The sequence below is a fragment of the Podarcis filfolensis genome (genome assembly GCF_964270895.1).
Source record: "Podarcis filfolensis genome assembly, chromosome: 10".
NCBI lineage: Eukaryota > Metazoa > Chordata > Lepidosauria > Squamata > Lacertidae > Podarcis > Podarcis filfolensis.
The window spans coordinates 61,198,789-61,221,602 of record NC_139612.1 but is presented as its reverse complement, the minus strand read 5'-3'; the positions used below and the strand labels follow the sequence as shown (position 1 = coordinate 61,221,602).

Below are 22,814 nucleotides of genomic sequence, written 5' to 3'. Positions count from 1 at the left end.
ACTGTAGCTCTGTGAAGGGTAAACTACAGTCCCCACGAAACTTTTCCCTGGGGGAGAGATCTCTTTTAAATGTGCTTTCAATGTATGGTGTGCACATAACCTCTTTCTCTGGAGATCTGCTGCATGCCAGGAGTGCTGATGCTGCTTGCCTCCATCTAGGCTCTTCTGGGATTGGGATATTTGTAAATACACCAGGCATTGCTGACACACCCTCCATCTCCAGGGAGCTCTTTTCCAAGAGGAAGCCAACCTCCAGGGAGCTCTTTCCCTGCATCCTTGGGAGATGTGGGGAGCACATCACAAATATGAATGCTTCTCATTGCATGTTGAGGTGTGTAAGAGAAGACAGAGCTCCTGCATTTTTAAAGCTGTGCGGATTTCTGCACCACCACCTTCTTAAAGGCAAGGTGGCCCCAAACCCTTTTTAGCATAGCTATGAAAAGCATGGGAGCCCTGCCCTCCTTTCAGTCTGGTCACCCTAGTTCCAAATGAGAGAGAGAACAGTCCAATCCATTGCTTGCTGTGCTGTCTGCAGCAAGATGGTGCTGGAGAATGGCTGTAGCTCAGTGGTAGGGAAGGCTACAGGTTTAATTCCCAGCATCTCCAGGTAGTATCCCCTGTTTGGAATCCTGAAGAGTCAGTGTGTACAATGCTGAGCTAGATGAACCAGTGGGCTTCCTAGGTTCCTGTATTCTACATGACTGTTCCGGTCTTTAGCGGTGGGCGAGAACCAATGCATTGCTTTCCCACCCACTGAGGCATCCCATTGCATTCCAACAAAAGAAGCAAAACTGACTTCACCACTATTTCTTTCGCAGACAACCTGCTCCCTACGTTCGAAGGAATGTTTCAGTGGGTGCAGTCACTTAAAACATCCAAAGAGATCCTGGGGAGGATAAGACAGCTGGGCACATAGCTGAACACCCCTGCCTAAAGCATAAGAAAAAAAGAGAAGGAAAGCTGGACTCAACCACCCTTCTCCTGAACTTGCCTTTAAAGCAATGGAATTCCCATCTGGATAAATTACTGATTCCAGATTCACATTTGAGATTGCCTATCCTGTTTCACACCTCTGCTGCAAGTCCTCCACCAAAGACTTTGTTGGTCCAGGAGAATGACAGCTGATCTTATTAGAGAAAATACCATAAGAACAGTCCGCATTTGTTGATGAGAATTTTGAAAACAATTTTGTTTATTCTCAGCCGGCTTGATCAAACCCAGCAAAAATTAGTTGGTGGAGCCATGCAAAGCAGAGCAATGATTAATGTAAACAGACAGACAAACCCAAATAAGCCACCAATATTCTCATTTTCATTTCTTGTTAATATGGAGGATAAGGAAGAAATTGTTAATTTTGTTGCAGCTGCCCATAAATAATTATCGTCCCAGGCCTTTGTGATATGAACTAATCCACAGTGCCTAAATTAAAGGATAGTTGTTGTAAACTATATATTTAAGCCTCCACTCTTGTGATATAAATTGGGTGTGACTATGTTTGCCCACAGAGAAAATAATACCAAAAAATATTTAGGAGTAACAAAGGTTGTGTAACAAAGGGAGTGTCTGAACTATTGCGTCTGACCTTTCCAACTCACTGCCAAATTGTGCCTGACCTCTCCATCTTGAAGATGTCTAACTTCATCCCCTGATGCCTAGCTTCCCCAGTATATCTGAATGTTCCCTAGCAAACCAACAGATTAAGTAGGAGAAAGGTCAACAAGTTAAATAGCTTGGTGGGGTCCACACTGCTGCATCAGAGCAAGTCAGTGTAAGCAGGAGGTGAGATGAGAGCAACATGTGCACACCTTCACCTTGCTAAGAACATGGAGTGACCTGAGATGGGAATCTGCACCAAGGCAAGGAGACCCAGCTATCGCCTTCAAGAGGTGTGCAGCAATTATCCACCCATGTTTCAGGAAACCTGTTACTAAGCTGGCTGACAGCCAGGTTGCATCAGCCCTGCATCTTAGCTTTGAATGTAGGCTAGCATTAAAAGGGTGCTTGATTAAAGTAGCCTTGGAAAACTATGGCATCCTGGAGGGGTGAACTAGAAGTATTTACAGTTCTTTGAAGTCACATCTCTGATGCCCTTTTGTATTTGTGTGTTGTGAAAATGTGACTGCATTTGGAATACTGTGTACAGTTCTGTTTGCCTCGCCTCAAAAAGGATATTGTAGAGTTGGAAAAGGTTCAGAAAAGGACAAGCAAAGCAATCAACCACCCTACTTTGTAGCATGACTCTTTTTTCATAGAGAAAAAAAGGCCAAAGATGTGTTCATAGATCTCAGGTGTCACATCAGATTTGAGGCTTCTGTTGCAGCTACTGATTGCATCCAATTCTCTCTTGGACCCTGAGAGAATTAGTTGCCTGATCAGGAGCAACTGTAGCTATTCAAGAGCTTAGGTAATTGTATATGTCCAGCTTAGAAAACTTGGCTTGCTGCTTTTCAAGTGAAAGAATTGATTAATATACTTGGGAGCTGGGCAATTGAGTTCCTTTTATTAGGGAATTAATCACTAATATGTCTTCTTGCTTTTGATTAAAACGGGGCTGTTGTTGCCATGTCTCAGCAAGAGCGTTCTGTAGAGAAATACTGGAGAAGATACTGGGCATTCCCTACCCCTGATGCAACCCTAACCCTCCCCACTAAATTTACTGTCCCTGCTCTTTTGTACTGATCATTCCTGTATATTCCATTCATTCATTTCTTCTTCCATCCAACTGTTTCCCTTTATCCTTGCCTTTCCATAACCGCCTACATTTCTGCAGCCAGGGATAGCTACATTGCCTTTCCACCCCATCTCTGTCCATTTCTTTCTGCTCTCAGGGCCGGTCCTATCATTAGGTAAAGTGAGGCCACTGCCTTAGGCAACAGAGGTTCAGGGTGGCAGCTTCCTTCCACGCATTTCTCTTGAGCCTCCTGGGTGTTCCCCTCTTCTGCAGGAGAATGGCGTGATGTACACCACACAGCCTTGCCTGGACCATCTAAGCTAGTCTGTTCACAGGTGCTGTCCTACCACCAGCACTAAGTACGATTCAACAGGCAGTCTGGTTGGCTTCTGTACATGGAATGGAAAGCACTTTCCTTTTGCCTCAGGCAGCAAAGTGTATTGAGCTGGCCCTTGATTATGACAAGGTGGTAACCACCACCTTCCTTCTCTTTCCCCATTGTTCATCCCCTCCCCCTCCTTGAATCTGGCATTGTCTCAGCAGCAAATCTTGAATAATGCCTTCTGGCTCTGCCACAGGGCCCACTTCCTAGTCTTCTCCACCCATCACACTTTCCTGTCCTTGGAATGCTACAGTGTGAAGCCTCAACCTGCCACTACCTGAAGAATCTTTGGGAACTTCCTGGAGCCCCAGGGAGGTGTGCTGTCGAGTGTAGTGCCCATGCCAAAACTGAGGAGCTCTTGGCTCAGATCTCAGCTCACGCTGTATGTTCATTGAGTGGAACTAGGCAAATTGCTCTCTCGCTCTCTTAGCTCCAGCCTTATCTAACACGGGGATAATAACACAGGCCTGACAGGGATTATTGAGTTTATGCATTCGAGTACTTAGGAAAAGTGATGCTTAATAGTGTATTATCAGGATATATGTTGAAGCCATCACAAGAATGCTTGGGTATGTCCAACCCATCGAAAGCACAGACACACAGAGGAGGAACAGTCACAGCATTTGGGACTTTTTAGTTTGGAGAACAAGGCGACTAAGAGGTGATGTGGCAGAATTTTATAAAATTATGCACGGCATTAAGCAAGTGAAGTTTTTCTCTCCCTCTCATAACACTAGAACTCGTGGACATCCAAACTGAAGACAAATGCTGGAAGATTCAGGACAAATAAAAAGAAGCACTTCTTCACACCAGGCTTGGTTAAACTATGGAACTCCCTCCCACATGAGCAGTGATGGGCACCAACGTGGATGGCTTTAAAAGAGGACTGGGCAAATTCATGGAGGAGTAAACTATCAAGGGCTACTAGCCATTGTTGGCTATGCTCTGCTTCCATGGTCAGAGGCAGTAACACTTCTGAATACTAGTTTATGGAAATCTCAGGCGGGGAGAGTGCTTTCATAATCGGGTCCTACTTTCAGGTTTTCCACAGGCATCTTGCTTGTCACTCTGAGAATACAATGCTGGACTAAATGGCCATTGGCCCAGTACACCTGGAGGAGCGTCTCCACCCCCATTGTTCTGCCTGGATGCTGAGGTCCAGCGCCAAGGGCCTTCTGGCGGTTTCCTCACTGTGAGAAGCAAAGCTACAGGGAACCAGACAGAGGGCCTTCTCGGTAGTGGTGCCCTCTCTGTGAAATGCCCTCCCACCAGATGTCAAAGAGATAAACAACTACCTGACATTCAGAAGACATCTGAAGTTCAGGGAAGTTTATAATGTTTTTAGTGTATTTTTGGTCTTTGTTGGAAGCTGCCCAGATGGGCGGGGTACAAATAATAAATTATTATTATTATTATTGCCCTAATTCAGCAGAGTTCTTCTTCTTTTATTATATATGAGTTATTTAGAGCAGCCTTCACCAAGTTGGTGTACTCCAGGTGGTTTGGACTACAACTCCCCTTGTGACATAGATTGAGCTGGCTGGGGGCTGCTGGGAGTTACAACCAAAAACATTTGGGGGGCACCGGGTTGGAGAAGGCAGATCTAGAGAATGGTGGGCTAGATGAACCTTGAGGCCTAGTTTCCATCTCATCATCTACCAAAGTCATGCTCAGCCACTTCAGGTTTTCACAGCAGTACATAGTGAGCTCTTGACTACTTCACTTCTTTGGTTTCAAATGCAGTGTTCCCTGCTGACCTTAGATATACTTTGAGTAAAAAAAGAAAGAAAAGGTACACGCTTAATGAGACGTAGGCAGCAAAATGTCGCCCCCTCCAGTGCTTTTACAACAGAGGGAGGTTAGAGGAGGCGAAACAGCACCCTTCTATCAACAAGTTGTGGCCTTTCGCTTTCACTTGATATCTGTCTGGAAGTTTTGCTTTAATTTAATTGATCGATTAGTGATTTAAAAGGCAGCTAAAATCCTGTAATGGGCTGACAGGACAAGAGTGCCTGGTAAATGAGCAGATTCCTGCTGGTTCACACTTCATTATTTTTCTCTGATCATGATGTGGAAAAAGACATTAGATATGCTCAATGCACATTTGAAAGCCAGGGTAGTTGTGATGATTAAGTGATGTGTTTGCTGCCCTTAATGTTTGAAGGATGGGTAGGATGCACATCTGAGAAAGGAAGAAAAGACCCATGTGGTCTTCAAAGAATTGGCCTGTGAAGTTTGCAGCACGTTCTACGTATGAACTGTTTAAGAAACGATACAAGATCTTCTTGCCCTTGGAGAAGGTGACATGTCAGAATGCATCCTTTGGCGTATCATTTGATACATCAGTTCTCTCTGTGTGTGTTGGCTTCAAGCCGTTTTCTGGGGGGCAGGGGAGTGGCTCCTCTTCATCTTTTTGTTCACCAAAGAACATCTCCAACCTGCCCCCAAATCCCAAAGATCCTTGGAAGCAAAATGAGAGAATTCTCAGTTGACACAACACATTCTTTCCAGGACAGGCAGTTTTCCCTAAGACCCTGGCAGGTTCTGGAACTGGCACCTCAAGGCAGCTACCACTTTTTAATCAAGGGTGGGGAGATTCTGGCCCTCCAGGTCTCTCTGTGTGGGCCTGGCCACACACACACTAGTCCACCCACCTTGAGTGCTTTTGCCTGTCTGGAATGTGCCCTCAAATTGTGACAGTGCCTCTTGCTTGCCTAGAGCGAAGGGGTGTGTGCTTGTAAACCTTTGACTTTTGCATGGCTGGAGCAGAGCCTACTGTACAAAGGTAATAGTCACATCAACTTTTCTGTCCCTGTCTCTCTGGCCACAATCTGCCCCGGCACATGGCCCCTGAAAAGTTGCCCATGAAGGAATATGGCCCTCTGACTGAAGAACCGGCTTTAAAAGGCTGTTTCAGCTAAACCTAGGCTGCCCGCACACACAAGAGGAAGCCATCACTTAAAGTGCACAAAATCATACAGCAGTAACAAGATTTTATATATATATATAAAATTATAGAAATCATTTTAATAAAATTGTTTAAAAGGAAAAAAAGGAAAGGCACACTAGAAGAATTGTCAGTGTTATGGGAAAGACGTATTATGGGAAAGACGCATTTGACCAAGCCTGCAACATTCAAACACACACAAAAAACCCCCTGGGGAACAAAAGATTGCCTACCTTTGTTCATCCGGTTCAGCTGGTTCGTTCCTTTGAAGAGCCACGAGGGAAGAAAAGGGTACCAGGTGCCAATGTAATTCTGCAACCCTCCCTAAGCCCTTAGGATAGAAAGGGATACAAATTGAAACAAATGAAGGCTGTCTAATTACAACTTAACTCCCTCCCACCCTATCCTATAGGCTTATGTTGATGAACAACATGCAAAACATAATACATACCAACAGCAAACTCCAGACATAGGTCCTTATGTAGTCAAATATCACTAGGCTCAGGAAAACCCCAAAGTTCATTTATTTATTAACTGCATTTATAGCCCACCTTTTTCTCCAAGGAGCAAAACGTGGCATGCATGGTTCACTCCTCCTCAGTTAATCCCCACAACAACCATGTCAGGTAGGAAGTGACTGGCCCAAGGTCACCCAGTGAGCTTCATGGCAAAGTGAGGATTTGAACCCTGGTCTTCCAGGTCCTAGTCCAGCGCTTTGACCATTCCTCTAGGAAACCAAAAGGTTTACAAAAGTTGTTAGTAAAAAAAACCCCCACAGAAAACTCAAACCCTAAGAGAGGAATCCTGCTAACAGCCCAGTGCGAATGGAGCATGCTCAGTGGCCACCGAATGCTGACTGACAGTGACAGGGGACAGGGGAATGGAATGGAGTAGCTTGAGAAAGGATGTGGCTGGCTGGGATCCTGACCCAGAGCTTTTCCCACAAAAACCTGCTCTTTAAAGCTGAATCAATTTGGGTTTCCGTAGACTGACATTTGCTCTAATTGAGCTTTAGAGAGCAGGTTTTCACTGAGTATGCTCTGGAGCAAAAAAACAAAAAAACAAAAAAACACCAAAAACATTTGGACACAGAACTTTAAATCACAGATTGTGCCTGGAAAGAGCAGAGGAAAGGTAAGTGTCGATAAGCCCAGAGAGGGGTTATTGTCTTTCTTCTTGTTTTTATTGTGTATTTTGGGTTCTTATTTTGTATTTTTATGTTGTGAACCTCCTTGTGATCTTTGAATGAAGGTCAGTACAAATTTAATGCTTCTCCTCCTCCTCCTCCTCCTCCTCCTCCTCCTCCTTCTTCCTCTTCCTCTTCCTCTTCCTCTTCCTCCTCCTGCCAAGCCCACACTTAAAAGCTCTTGGCTGATGTGCCAAGTAACCCATCTGAGTAACCCATCAGTCAAATTCATCTTCTGTGTGAGAACCCTCCACATATTATGAAGACCACTATCATGGTTGATGGAAGTGCAACAGCAGAGATCATTCAGTATATAACTTAAAGGTTAATTTTGTTGTCATTGTTAGCCAACTACCTGAGGGGGAGCTTTTGCTTAGCAACCAGTCAGAGTGGTATGATCTGATTGGCTGTGTGCTCCCAGGGATGAGGGATTTCTGCTGGTTTATCTCCAGCTGAGCTAGGCCTGGGGACTTCTGCTAGTATAGCCTGGCCAAGTTGGGAGCCTGCTAGCTGAGCTGGAGCTCCTCCATATCCTAACCTGCTCACACTGGCAGATGTAGGGATAAGATTGCTCCCTTAGTTGGCTGTTAGCTGTTTTTATGCTGTTGTAGTGCATGCATTTTGATGTGCTTGTATCATGCCATTTTGCTGTGAGCTATTCCCCAAATCCAATACAAAAATGTACCAAGCTGCTCAGAATGGGACACGCCACTTCAGATGCAGACTGACCAGTATCTCAATAGTAGTATGTGTTATTTTAATTACCGGTATATTATGCAAAGTGTTTGCAGTCGCTTTTCAGGGCTACACCCTCACAAAGGGACACACAAACAGGACCAAGGCGTGCTATAATAGCCACATTAGAGAGGATGCATAACAATTAAAAAGCTGCTCTGTAACACCCAAGCAACCTCATGACACTCTCAGATAAAGGCAACATTGCAGAGGAAGGTTTTCAATGCTCACCTAAAAGTAGAGCAGAATATGGCTGCTAGATTGCTGAGTGGGGCAGTCTGATGGGACCACGTGTCACCAGTCCTGAAATCGCTGCGCTGGCTGCCGGTGAGCTTCAGGTGTTCATTCCAACAACCACTTGGGACACTGTAGTACCAAAAAGATCATCATCTCAAAATTTCTCAAGCTTCATGATTGTCAAGGGAGGTCTTGGTGGTGCTGGTGTCCCCCCAATTGGCACTTTCTCTGACAGGACCTTCTTGGTGGTGGCTTCCTGTTTGTGGAATGCCCTCCCTGGTGAGGTTCATCTGGCTTCCTGTTAACATTTAAGAAGATTTTAAAGACATTCCTCTTCACTCTTGCATTTGATGGCTAAAAGATTCAGTTCCCGACAACCTTGAAACTATTAACTGTGAGGATACATGATTGTTTTTAAAAAGATGTTTTTAATGTTTTAAATTTTTTTAATGTTTTGCTGCTTTATTGCTTGTCCCCCTAGGTTTCTTTGGGACAAATTTAATCTAATTATTATTATTTTTGCCTGGTACAGATACGGTGAGGCTCAAGTCTATAGGAAGGAGGTTTCAATTCTATAGCTGCCACCAAGAAGGTCTTGTTTCTTTTCCATACCACTGAACCAATCTTAGCAGCAGACACACGAGAACAACCCCTGAAGCTGATCTTAGTGTACAGGCAGGCTTATATGGGTGAAAACAGCCCTCCAAATAACCTGGTCCCAAGTCATTTAGGGCTTTGAAAGGTTAATTCCTACACTTTCAGTTGGACCTGGAGGTTGACTGGCAGCCAGTGAAACTGACACTAAACTGGTGTTATGTTTTCAGGCTTTCTGACCTCCACCAGCATCCACGAACAGCTGCATTTTATACCAGCTGCAATTACCATATTGGCCTCAGAGTCCGACCCCAATAAAGTGCATTGCAGTTTCGAGGAATCCTGTGCATGGATGGCCGAGGCCACTTCAAATAGGTTTGCAATTAGCAGGTGTTTTCGGAAAGCGCTCCTGACAACAGCTGTTACCTGTGACTCAGCAGACAACTGCAAGTCCAGGACTACTGCCAAGCTATCCTCCTGGCCCTTTAAAGGGAATATAATCCCATCTGCACGCCCCTATCCAGATGTGCTGATTCCCAACCCACAATATGCTAACCAAAACAGCCAATCTTCAAAATCTGCACTTCTCAGAATTTTGAAATGCAGTGCCCACAGCAAACTGTAAAGAACTGCGTATAACTAGGATAAAATGTGCATAAAATACACATGTATCAGTGAAAATAACATACAAAATGCATTTTATCAGGGGGAATTGCTTTGAAAAAATGTGTAAATTAGTCAAAATTGCATATAAAAATGTGTCCATGGGGGGGGGGAATCACTGAAAAAAGCTGGTGAATTTTCACGAGGATTTCTTTTCTAAAATCAAGGTTTTTAAGGAAATATGGAGAATTTAACTTAAATATGAAAAAACCCCAAAACTTGGAGAACCAAAAGTGACAGATTTATTCATCTCGAACCAGGAATCATCCCTCCCATTTCTCCATAAACCCTCAAAACTGCTGGGAGATGCTCTGGACCAAATTTTGCAGGTGTGCAAGAAAAGAGGAAGAGGCAGCAAAATACCATTGTCTGAGTGGAAGTCTGTCTGTTCAGCACTGAATACAATCCTCTGTTTCACTTTCCCTGTCTCAGATTAAGTTTTGGTCAGTAGCAAGCAGCAATATTTATATTGTGCTTGTTTAGTGCTCAAAACACTTCACAGTGTCTTGGGGAATGTAGATGTTTGGAAGAGCTGCAGTGGGCGAAGTTGACAAAACAGCATGCAAAACTCAGTGTGCATGGAATATACCTCCCACATAGAGAATTCTACAGACCTTTGCAAGGGTTTGAGACAGAATAATCAAGTGCTCTGCAGCTGATCAGAGATTTATTCAGTTTCATCCGAATCCTAATGACCCAGCAGGCTCTTTGCACATCCCACTTGCAAGACAAATGTTGCCACTATTAACTGCTTTGCTCAATAGCTTGCTTTTCCACTGGTTCCCATCTGTCATAGTTTAAGAGCTGGAACATTTTCAGACGAGAGCAATTGTGATAAGATTATCTTCAGAGCAGCTCCCTACACAGATGCTATGTAGGATAGGAAGCAGCCAACAAGGCCAAACAAGACGCCCATCAAAACGCAGGTCTTTCCAGCCGAGCCTGTCTTGCCTTGAATGGCAAGAAGCAAATACATCTGCAAGGATTAGCAAACACCATTTGATGCAAACGAATCAGGAGTGCCTGACCTGAGCAATGCTTGCAATCAAAGCAGCTTCAAGGGAGTGACAAATGGTGTGAAGTCATTTAATGTATCTAAGTAAAGACAACCGTGGACAGAGCATCTTAATTGTTGCATTAAGTGCATTTAGGTGAACTCAATAAAGATTGATTTCTTCATTGCGTTTTCCAAGTAATGTATGTTTTTTTTCTTTCAGAAAGTCCTTGCTTGCTTAAGCTAGGGTCTTTCCAAGTTGTCCTGCTAGGAGACAGGGCTATTTCCTGTTGCTTTATTTAGACACAGACTTCTGTAATACAGATGTGTGAACCAGAGGAGGTTGGTTGGTCTATCAGGGTGAATGACACACTACCCCATCAACCTCAGTTTGTCCCCAATCACTTACCTGCCTTCTTACCAGGAGGTGGCTCTGCTGCTTGGCTCTCTGGCTCCACCTTCTGTTGGCCTCCTTGCTTTGTGCCCTACCAGTATTTATTTATTGAATTTATATCCCACCCTTTCTCCTCAGTATTCATGGGCGCCGTCCACCAGTGATGTCAACTTGCCTTTCTCTTTATTATTCAAACCGTGGGACTTTGGAAAGTCTGGGGCTCATTCATGGACACATAAATGAGCCACAATTAATATATCAGAGACACACAGCCAATCTCTCTATAGTCAGCAAGCATGGTGGACTTCGTTGCTGTAAATTAGGAACCTTCTCCCCCACCAGAAACCGAAAGTTAAACAGCACCACATAAACTGGATATTGATTATCTTCTATGTACTGATGGAAAGAGGCAAAGCTCCGGTAAATATTGCCAAATCAATAGTTCTGGAGAAATAAGTGAGTGCAATAATGAGATCTCATTGTAGCAAAACAAATCCATGGTGGCTTATTGCCAAGATCAGGCGGCAGCTGTGTCATGAATGCATGGCACCACCAGAATGTCTGGAAAGGTGTGTGGAGCTGTGTCAGTTCTGTGTGCAAGTGTCACTTTCTCATACAGACACTATTTTCCCATGGCAGTCAGTTCCTGGCAGGGATACACAACAAATTCACAACTTATCGGTTTCAATATTCTATTTTTATCTCGTACAACCCTGGGGGCTTCATACTATGATGCAGTTTATAAATTTGTTAAATAAAAATAAAATAACTTAACTAACCGGCTGATCAAAATGTAGCTATTCTTTGGATTTTTCACTACTCTGAATTGCACCAAAGCAAGTGTTGATCCTGTTGCTTTTGTCCATGGAGTTTTCTTGGCAGGGATACTGGAGTGGCTTGCCGGTTCCTGCTTCAAGTGGATCACGTTTAGTCAAAACCCTCCACTATGACCTGTCCATCTTGGGTGGCCCTGCATGGCATAGCTCATAGCTTCTCTGAGTTATTCAAGCCCCTTCACCACGACAAGGCAGTGATCCATGAAGGAGTGATCCATGAAGGAGCCATGATGGGGTCATGAAGACTCAGACACTACTAAAGGACTAAACAACAAAAGTGTTGATCCACACATCCCAGTGCATTTTCCCATCACTGTCCTTATTGCAAAAACTCCAGTATTTGGAGGAAGTAGGTTGTTGCACAGGACCTCCCAAGCAACTCTAATTGTCCAACGTGGTGTGATTGAAAACAGGAACTGTCCCAAAGCACCCATGGTTGGTCTAAAACCCCACACCCGGATATTCCAATTGGTTAAAAGCAGGATTTTTTTTTAAAAATGGGGCAATATTAAACATGCATTCCCTTAGTCTGATGAGGAAAGAGCTGTAGCAGATCCTCCTGTTTATGTAGCCTGGGCTCTGAAATGTACACTATAGCCACAGGGCTCAGTTGCTTCATCGCTCCTTCATCAAGATTAGGGACCACATTGACATTCATTGGAGAACAGCCAGAACATAAATATGGACAGTCTAGTATGTACAGGTACTAGCAGCTGTAGATTTTGTCACTGTTCCATATGTTTTGTTTTTCTTCAATTCTATTGCAATGCATTTGTATTCTCTGTGTTAAGCCGCCCTGGGAATACTGACTTGTTGATGGTGTGGGGATATGGATTTAGTAAATAAAGATAACAACAATTCTATTAAATCTTAATGCAAACATTAAAATATTTAAGAATGAGGGTCTCACACTTGTCAGTTACCCCAGTGCCTTCACACTCATTGAGCTGGATCCAGACTTAGTCATTCTTAAGGCAGATCCATTGAAATCAATGGGTCTTAAGTTATTTCAGTGCGTCTTCTCTAAAGCTGCATTCCTTAACTGAGAGTAAGCAACTCTAAATTCAACAGGACTAGACATGGGCAGGATTGCACTATTAGTCTGGTTCCAACCCATAGACCACAATACTGGAAAATGAGAGCAAAGCTATTTCTTAGTGAGAAACTATGTGAAATACTCCTTACATGGTGTGTGTGTGTGTGTGTGTGTGTGTGTGTGTGTGTGTGTAAATGGGATAGAGACTTACTGTTATGTACTGAAGTTCTCACCCTGGGCCAACAGGGGGATACTGTAGTTTTCACTCAGGTCCACATATGCAAATAAGGAATTGAAAGTTACGTTCAGTGATTGGATAGTTACAGAAAGTTGTTACTGTTGCCTTGTATTTGAGCTCTATATAAGCAGGTTGGCTGAACCCTTCAGCTCAGTTCTGTTCTGTTCTGTGAATAAACAAGAGCTGTTTGCAGAATCACTGTGTCGTCTGATATGTTCACCCACAACTTAACACTTACTTTACCCATTCCCTCAGCCCTGCAACTTTACAGGATATGCTCAAGTAAATTCAGCACAAAAAGAAAGAATAAAGGAATAAATACCAGTGTCAAAGGGCAGACTCAAAGAAATAGAAATAAAAGATGGTGAATATAATTCTACAAGAGGGGTCGGGATGTAATGTCTGAGGGAGCACACAGAAAAATCATTCTAGTGCTGCAAACTCTTTCAGACCCCACAAGTATAAATTTATCTAGTTGGTCTAGTCATTAAAACGGTTCAATCTTATTGTCACTTCCTACTGCTACAAAATGTTTTACAGAAGTCTGAAATACTTTATAAAAGGAAACAATTTACCCATCGACAAGACTTTATAGCATTGGTCAGCACTGGCCTTGAACTGAGAAGAAATGCAATCCCAGGCACAGGTAACCTGTTGCCCACCAGACATTTTGGGCTCCATTGGCCGTGCTGGCTGGGACTGATGGGAAATGGAGTCAAAGAGCCTCTGAAGGGTACCAAGTTCCCCATCCCTGCTTTATCCACAACAAGAACCTTCCATACTTGTTCAAAACCATGTTCCTATGTTGATACATTTCCACACCTTTACTATCTGCAATTTAACTGCAGTCAAGGCGTGGACAATTCAATGACTACAGAGATTGCCTCTGGATTGAAGATGCTGAAAACTATTATCCCCCCGTGTTGACAGGAGCCAGAATCCGCTCTCAGGATTTTTATTTTTATTTTGCAGTTTTGGGACACCACTATCATGCATGGCAGCTGTGCTGGTCCCGGGGGTTACCGTGCGGCATGGTCCAAGTCCAGTCCGAGGTAGAGGGTGTGGTAGGGAGGCTGTCCATCAAGGCTGAAGCAGGGTCCAGGGCAAGGAGTTGGGTGTGGTCAGGAACTCTGGCAGAAGAGCAGGGCAAGGTGCCAGCAGGAACATGTTACCAACAATGTTGCTCCCGCAACCTGGGACTGGGCTGGCTTTTATCTGCCCCGAGGCCTAGGGTGGTCGCAGCCCACAGGTGACTTGCCTCTCCTGGCCTGGAGGCGAGCACTCCTCCTGCGGGAACTTAGTTCCCTCCCCTCTCTGCCCTGAGCCTCTGCAGCTCAGGAGAGGCTGGAGGGTTACTGGACTCAGAGGCAACCTCACCTTCCCCTGACGGGGCTGAGAGTGGAGCACCTGAAGGCAATGGGTCCTCGATCACCTCCGAAGCCAGAGCAGATTCAGCTGGTGTCTGCTCCTGAGGATCCGGCACAGGTGAGGGCCCTTCAGGTTCAAGCCCCAGCCCCAGCTCAGCTGGTTCTGGAGGCGGGGGCTCCTGTGCAGGCTGGGATTCCTCAGGTTCAGCCTCTGAATCCGATTCCCAGGCCATCACATCAGCAGGGCTGACTAACTTCTTAAAGCTGTGTGCATACAATGAACATAAAACTGAAAATCAAAAGGTGGAAAGGCACAGATCTGAAGAAGGTAAACCACTTAGATTGCAGGGAAATTCATCTTGCATTCCTTGTATATCTTCACCAGTTAGGTACGGTGAGGTATACGTGAACAGATAAGCCAAGGAAGCTGATATCTCTTGGAATGCTGAATGTATCTGGCATTTCTTTACCTTATTGTCGCATTAAATAAGGCAAGGAAGATTACGCGCAAGCATTTTGATCAAGGGATGCACTGGTGCAGAAGACGATCATGTGCCTTTCGTCAGCTTAGCTTTAGTTAATGGTCCCATGCCATAGGTCTGTTTTAGAGGAGGGCAGCACAAACAGTGGCTCACGTCACATCAAAGCGGCATCACAGACTTGGTAAGGATTGCTGAGCAGGACAGGTTCCCCCTACCATTCCAAAGGCCAAACTAGACATGTTTTGCCCCATGCCTGTGCCCTTAAGCACAGGGCTTCTATTTTTCCTTAAGTACACAAATTACCAGGGACTGGTAGGGCAAAAGCTAGGGAGACCAACAGTAGATGGCGCCAGACCCAGCGACTGGCAGAGCCAACTGATTCTGGCTGTGCCTCCAGCTTCCTCTCTGCTAAGTTCTACAAGGGGCAACACAGAGACACCAAGGCTGCATACGTGCCATGCATTTAAAGCACATGCTTCCCTGCAAAGCATCCTGGGAGCTGTGGTTTGTTCAGGGTGCTGGGAATTGTAGATCTGAGAGGGTAAACTGCAGTTCCCAGGGGATCCCAGGGTGTGGGGGGCAGACAATGTGCTGAAAGTGAATGGTGTATGTGCAGCATAAGGAATAATAATAATAATAATAATAATAATAATAATAATAATAATAATTTTTTATTATTTATACCCCGCCCATCTGGCTGGGCTTCCCCAGCCACTCTGGGCGGCTTCCAACATAATATTAAAATACCGTAATACATCAAACATTAAAAGCTTCCCTAAACAGGGCTGCCTTCAGACGTCTTCTAAAAGTCTGGTAGTTGCTGTTCTCTTTGACATCTGGTGGGAGGGTGTTCCACAGGGAAGGTGCCACTACCGAGAAGGCCCTCTGTCTGGTTCCCTGTAACTTGGCTTCTCGCAGGAAGCTAACTTGACTTGAAGATAAAAAGGCAGAAAGGTGGGAGGCTGACTGAGGTAGGTGGGGCAATCCCTGCTTGCCCTAATGGAGCAGGCTACACTACGGATGGGGGGGAAGGGGGGCTGATCTGGATCAGGGCCTTAGTGTGGTGGTAGAGAGAAGCTTTGCAAACAAACTCCCCTCGATCAGGAACAGTCTCTCCCCAGAAGCACCCCCATGAGCAGTGCTGGATTTAATTATAAGCTAAACAAGCTATAGTTTAGGGCCCCACTCTCTTGGCTCCCCACCAAAAAAAATTAAAGGAAAAAAACCTGGATGTACATTTCCAAATAAAATAAAACCTACATACAGCAACAGTGTTTTGTGTTGTGTAGGCTCCAAGGATGTAAGTAATGGGCCCCGCCCACTAGCCTGCTCCCTAAAATATCACTGGTTTGCTCATTTCTATATATAGGGTGCCTACATTCTGCATGGACTAGTTGCATGGCAACGCGTGCAAATGGCTTGAGATACCTATTAGGTCCATAAATTACCACTTAAAACAGCGACAATTTGTTGTTGACAAAGGACAGCTGGAAATATAAAGGGCCCCATTACCTCCAGTAGCTTAGGGCCTCATCAAACCTAAATCCGGCCCTGCCCATGAGGTGCAGGTACATAGCTGATAACAACATCAAGGGTAGGAGAACAGGGTAGCTCCAGACACACAGTTGTGCCCCCATGCCTCTCAGCAGTCAGAAACCTTTCAGAAAGGGGCTTGATGGAGATACCTTCTCCCTTGCCGATGTCGGTGGCAGTTCTTAACCCAGTGCATGCAAGCACACTTTCAGAAGCAGAGGCAATCTCGGGTTATGATCTAATTTAACATGCTAAGTTTTTTTTTTTTAATTCCTCCCCCCTTAAACCTCATTTACATCCTGCAACACAGATTTTAAGGACAAACCTCTTTGATCTTTTTAAAAAGGGCAGCAAATGTCTGCCCTTAATTGTATCTGAACATTTCTAGGTAACTTGTAAGTAATAAGGACAGGGAGTTTCTTAGCACTGGAATTTGCATACAGCCAATTAGCATTTCAAAGGGGAATCGACAAATTGTTAGCTGTAGCCCTGATGCACATATATATGGCTGGGAAAAGGGTTAGGTGTGCAGTTGTTCTAGGTAGCTTCATAAAAACATGAACAGAGTCACCTCAGATCTAAGAAATATGAGGATGAAAGGAGGGCCTGGTTATATTGCAGGGAAGATTTTAGATTTTTATAAGCAACGTTTTCCTGAAATATGACTGCAGACATTTATGCTTCCCTTTGACTTCATTCATGTAATTACAGAATTCTAATCTTAATTCAAGGCATTTGAACTCCTTAATAATCAGGGAAAAGAGAGGCATTCCGGTCTGTCACTACATCTTTGCTAAGTCTGGCACCTGCTTTGCACATCCCAGACCTAAAAATGCTTCTTTTTCTGCATTGATCAAATGAGATGGCAAACTTTTGGCTTTTAAATGTTTGATAAGCAGTTTGGTATTTTTTAAAAAAACAACAACAACATAAATCCTGTAATTCTCTTTGAGACACTTTTGTTAAAAGGGATGAACATATATCATAAAATAATAGTAATAGTAATAATTATTACTCCCAGAGGCATTTCCTTAAACCTGAAGCACAGCTTCAGAGTATTGGCTTTAAGAGAGCTACAAGAAAGATCATTGGATGTTAAGAAAAACCTGCTACATTTTCCAAGAGCTAAGTTGCTAGGAACTGTGGTGCCTTGCAAATTCTTTAGGGTTAGCAAATTAATTAAATGTAGTACCTACAGAGAGCAAGGGCAGATTCATCCATCTGTTACTGACTTTCTCATCCCTAGAAGCTCCATCACTCGCAGCAGCGGCTCTCACCATCATCAGGTTTGCTGTAGTGTAAGTTAGACCTGCCCTGAATAGCGAACAGAAGAAGCTACCTTATATATACACCAAGTGAGACCCTGCCTTATATATATAGCAAGTGAGACTGGCAGCAGCTCTCCTGAGTTTGCGGCAGGGGTCTTTCTCTGTCTGGAGATGTGGGAGACTGACCCTGGGACCTTCTGCACACAAAACAGATTACTGAGCTAGAGCCCAGCGAGTCAACGCCACCAAAAAGACTCACTGCCACCTACAGATCAAGCTTTCCACCTCTGACTGGTTTTGACACACCACGTCTCTCTCCCAGATGTGCACTGGCAGCTGTGGAGAACACTGTGTATATTTCAGCTTGGCCCTTTCCCAAAGGGATATCATAGTGTTGGAAAGGTGAGAGAAATGGCAACCATTCCCTAATAGGAAAAGCCAAAGTGTTTGGGGCTTTCAGAAAAATATTGTATGACCCAAGCGGAGGTGGGCAGAGCTTTATCTAATGGAGAGAATGGACAGGGATTTTGTTTCTGTCCCTCTCTCTTTAATACTAGGACGTTGGTCACATCCACATCATATATTAAAAGGACATGGCATCCCACAAAGAATCCTGGGAACTGTAGTTTTAAAAAAAAGATCTGGGAATAGTAGTTCTTTGAGGGCTAAACTACAGTTCCCAGGGTGCTTCCACTTTAGTCATCCACTTTAAATGTTCTTTAAATTCATAGTGTGGCTGTGATGAGGCAGACAAAAGGAAGATAAGAACCTAGGAATCTGCCTTATAGTAAGTCTGACCACTGACCCAGCTAGCTCCTACCTAAGCCTCACTTTATTATATTACTGCTGCTGATGGTTTGATCAGAGGTGGCATGCCATTGTAAAAAATGACCTGTCTGTGAAAGGTTGGATTGCCAGAGTCTGGCTTCTGGCGTTGCATGAAAAATCCATCACTGCAGTCCTTCTAGACACCCCAAAGTCAAAGACAAATCCATTAATATGTCCATCATCCTCTGTGCTGGCAAAGGGTCACTTTTAATTATGCTTCTGCAAAATCACACATGGGTCTTTGGCCCATGTGACCTATGGCCACACGGTGCTACCAGTGACCAGCCTGCACAATATATGTGGACCTTGAGGTAGTCTCACATACGAAACTGCTGGATTAGGCAAATAGCCCATCTAGTCCAGCATCTGCTTCTTACACTGGCCAACCAGATGCTAGTGGCAAACCCACAAGGAGGACCTAAGCAGAAGATCTGATTTTCAGCAACTGGTATTCAGAAGCATTGCTGCTTCCAATTGTGGAGGCAGAAACTAGCCATCATGGCTAGTAGCCACTGACAGCCTAATCCTGCGTACATTTATTCTGTCCTCTTTTGAAACCATCCAGGTCGGTGGCCACCGCTGCCTTTTGCATGAGCGAGTTCTATAGTTTGACTATGTGTTGCGGAAATAAATACCTTTCTTTTACCCATCCCGAATTTCCCAGAATCAACATCATTGGGTGTCCACCACAATCAGCTTCATTGGCTCTAGTGTTGTGTGAGAGAGGGAGAAAAACGTCTCTTTCTCTCCACTTTCTCCATGTCATGCCTAATTTTGTCAGCTCCCATCATGCCAACTCTTGCTTGCCTTTTCTCCAATGCGGCAACCTTTGTGGAGAGGCAACGAGAATGGCACACAGCATTCCAAATGTGGTCGCACCATAGCTTGGCATAACAGCAACATGTCAGGATCACGACGCTCCAGGGTTTGTTCCTGTTGTTGTTTGTTTAAGGTTTCGTAATGCGCTCTCTATATTTCATGCATTTTGGAAAAGTCTACAGAAATGTTTTCATTCATATATACCAGGCATAGGCAAACTCCGGCCCTCCAGATGTTTGGGACTACAATTCCCATCATCCCTAGCTAACAGGACCAGTGGTCAGGGATGATGGGAATTGTAGTCCCAAACATCTGGAGGGCCAGAGTTTGCCTATGCCTGATATATAACCATACATTTCTGTGTATCAGATGAGTTTTTTAAATTAAAAAATTACATTTAAAATTGGGGGAGGGGGCATATTATACACGGATAGTGCATTGGGGGGACGTGTGATTGGTTGCTGCCGCGAGCTGGAGAATGTGAGTGGCTATTGGGTGTCTTATTGGTTGTTGCGGCAAGGGCTTGTGTTGGTTGGCAGTCGCTGCGGCAATCGGCCAGGCGATAGGTGGCTTCTCCTGGTGTGGGGACAGATGATAGGCAACATGTGAACGCGGTGTAGTTCTGGTGGTTGAGCGATTTTTGGCAATCCCACCTAAAAGAAAGCTCAACAACTCTGGGCAATCTCCTCCCATTTTCTTAATTTGGAGTCCCCCAAAATAGGGAGTGTCTTATACACAGGGGCGTGTTATACATGGAAAAATTCTCTCTCTCTCTCTCTCTCTCTCTCTCTCTCTCTCTCTCTCTCTCTCTCTGTGTGTGTGTGTGTGTGTGTGTGTGTCACTTAATGCAGTCAGAGAATAGCTTGCCTGTTGCAGATGCTTCCAGGCACAATCCGTTTAGCATGTAGCATGCTGTGTGTTGAACTGGGAGCAGACAGCAAGTGGTGAGAATGCATTGGCTGAAGTGCAGTCCACATGTCTGCTCCCACCACAGTTTGATTTAATTGGCCTCCTGTAGCTCTCAAGAAACACTTGCTTATGTTAATCATGCTGTGTTGAGAGCTGGCTGCACAAATACTCGTTCAGATGTTGCTGAGCCCCTGGAGGAAGAGTCCATGGTCACTGTCAATTGTTGCACATTCTAGAGATGCGGGAGGAGCCCCCACTGCTCTGCTCTGAATCTTAATGTTGAAAAACCAGCTGGGTCTCTTGTCTTTATTTATCTTCCCCCGCCCCCCTGATCACTAAAAACTTCATTTCTTCATTTTGGAGGGAAGAAAGGTTTTTTCTTAAGCAGACTTTTTAATTCTCATGGCAATTAACTGCTCGGTGTACTTGAAGCAAGAGCCAAACAAAGGAATCCAGGTGTTTCAGTTGAAATCAGAGGGTTAATGGATGCTTAATTCCACAGGAATAGAGGAGGAGAAGGAGAAAAAGAAGAATAAAAGGAATGTGCTGCAGACATCTAGAGATGACAGTGAATTTTGCGAAGCTTGGGTGCAGAGACATGTTTCTGGGACTTGCTAAGGCTGGCTTCAAAGAGAACGGCATTAGAGACCTGTTAAACTGTAATGTTAAAGTGATATCTAATATATATGAGAGGGACGTGGGTGGCACAGTGGGTTAAACCACAGAGCCTAGAGCTTACTGATCAGAAGGTCGGCGGTTCGAATCCCTGCAACAGGGTGAGCTCCCGTAGCTCGGTCCCTGCTCCTGCCAACCTAGCAGTTTGAAAGCACGTCAAAGTGCAAGTAGATAAATAGGTACCACTCCGGTGGGAAGGCAAATGGCGTTTCTGTGCACTGCTCTGGTTCTCCAGAAGCGGCTTAGTCATGCTGGCCACATGACCCAGAAGCTGTACGGTGGCTCCCTCGGCCAGTAAAGCAAGATGAGCGCTGCAACTCCAGAGTCGGTCACGACTGGACCTTTACCTTTACCTTAATATATATGAGATGTTATTGGAATGAGAGACAAAGAATGAACAAGTGAAATCTTGGGCAATAGATATTGGTCACAACATACAAATGGAAGCATGGGAACGATTATGGAATATGGATATAAAATTTACAATATGTTATGGTTTAAGAGTAAATTATATGAAAATATTATATAGATGGTACCTAACACCTAGTGGATTGGCAAAAATGTATAAATCAAAATCGAATAAGTGTTGGAAATGTAAAGAGAAAGAAGGTAACTTTTTCCATATGTGGTGGTCTTGCAATAAGGTTATAGCTTACTAGGAAATGATATTTAAGATTTAAGATAACATTTGTAAAAAACCAACAACCCAGAAGCTTTTCTCTTAGGAATTATGGGATCAGAGCTACCTAAGCAGTATAGAAATTTATTTATGTATGCACCACAGCTGCAAGAATGTTATTTGCCCAAAAATGGAAGGAAGAAGAGGTCGCGACAAGAGAAGAATGGTTACAGAAATTAATGGAGTATGCAGAAATGGCAAAACTTACCAGAAGAATAAGAAATAAAGATAACAAACTTTTTAGAAAGGAATGGAAATGGTTTATTGAGTACTTACAAATGAACTGTAAACAGATCAAGACATTGGCAGGATTATTGTAAAAACCTGCAGTTTCAAAAATATATATGAGATATAAATGAGAACAGATGAATAAAAGAATAAGTTAAGACAATTTGGAGTATGCCGAAAAGGACAAAAAGAAATGTACAGAACCACAGAAAGAGGGGCAAGGGAGTTGAAGTCAGGAATGTTAAAATTACGGTTTCATAATTGCTGTAATGTATATAAATGAAAATTATAAATGTAATTATAAAAAACCCCAAAGATAACAGCATTCAGAGTCTCCAAAAGCTTCTCTAGCTCAGATTAAAAGCTGGGAATGCTGATTACTGTTTGTCTTGGCTGGAAAGCAGGGGCGCCCACTTGGGCCCCACACCATGGATGCCCAATGTCGGCAAGCACCTCGCCATGCCATAATGACGTTGTGACATGCTGTGTCATCATGATGTCATGTCATGTTGCACCGTAATGATGGTGCACTGCATGTACTCTGACACCATGGCGGCAACTGGACTGAGGCCTTTGCCTCCGTAGGCCACCTGCCACGGCTGCTGCCTCCACATGCCACGAACTCATCCTTGCTGTTGTTTAGTCGTTTAGTCGCGTCCGATTCTTCGTGACCCCATGGACCAGAGCAAGCCAGGCACTCCTGCCTTCCACTGCCTCCTGCAGTTTGGTCAAACTCATGTTAGTAGCTTCGAGAACACTGTCCAACCATCTCGTCCTCTGTCGTCCCCTTCTTCTTGTGCCCTCAATCTTTCCCAACATCAGGGTCTTTTCCAGGGAGTCTTCTCTTCTCATGAGGTGGCCAAAGTATTGGAGCCTCAGCTTCAGGATCTGTCCTTCCAGTGAGCACTCAGGGCTGATTTCCTTCAGAATGGAGAGGTTTGATCTTCTTGCAGTCCATGGGAACTCATCCTTAAGGACCACCTATTCCCATATGAATCAACCTGAAGCTTGCGATCATCACCTGAGGCCCTTCTTCATGTGCCTCCTCCATGAGAGGTCTGGAGGGTTGCAACACGAGAATGTACCTTTTCTGCAGTGGCTCCCTGCTCATGG

At 44.3% G+C, this 22,814-nt stretch overlaps 1 protein-coding gene across 1 annotated transcript in view; it reads right to left on the bottom strand.

Annotated features, from left to right (window-relative positions):
- Positions 1 to 11,008: 11,008 nt before the first annotated feature.
- Positions 11,009 to 22,814, bottom strand: part of LOC310743127 (uncharacterized protein) — a 133,746-nt gene continuing 121,940 nt past the window's right edge. Inside the window, exons 4-6 of the mRNA XM_083573252.1 lie at positions 17,488 to 17,609; positions 14,291 to 14,544; positions 11,009 to 14,043 (exon numbers count right to left, since the gene is read on the bottom strand). Of these exons, the coding sequence (XP_083429378.1) occupies positions 13,994 to 14,043; positions 14,291 to 14,544; positions 17,488 to 17,516 (333 nt within the window). The 5' untranslated portion in view covers positions 17,517 to 17,609 and the 3' untranslated portion in view covers positions 11,009 to 13,993. The remainder of the gene's footprint in view (positions 14,044 to 14,290; positions 14,545 to 17,487; positions 17,610 to 22,814) is intronic.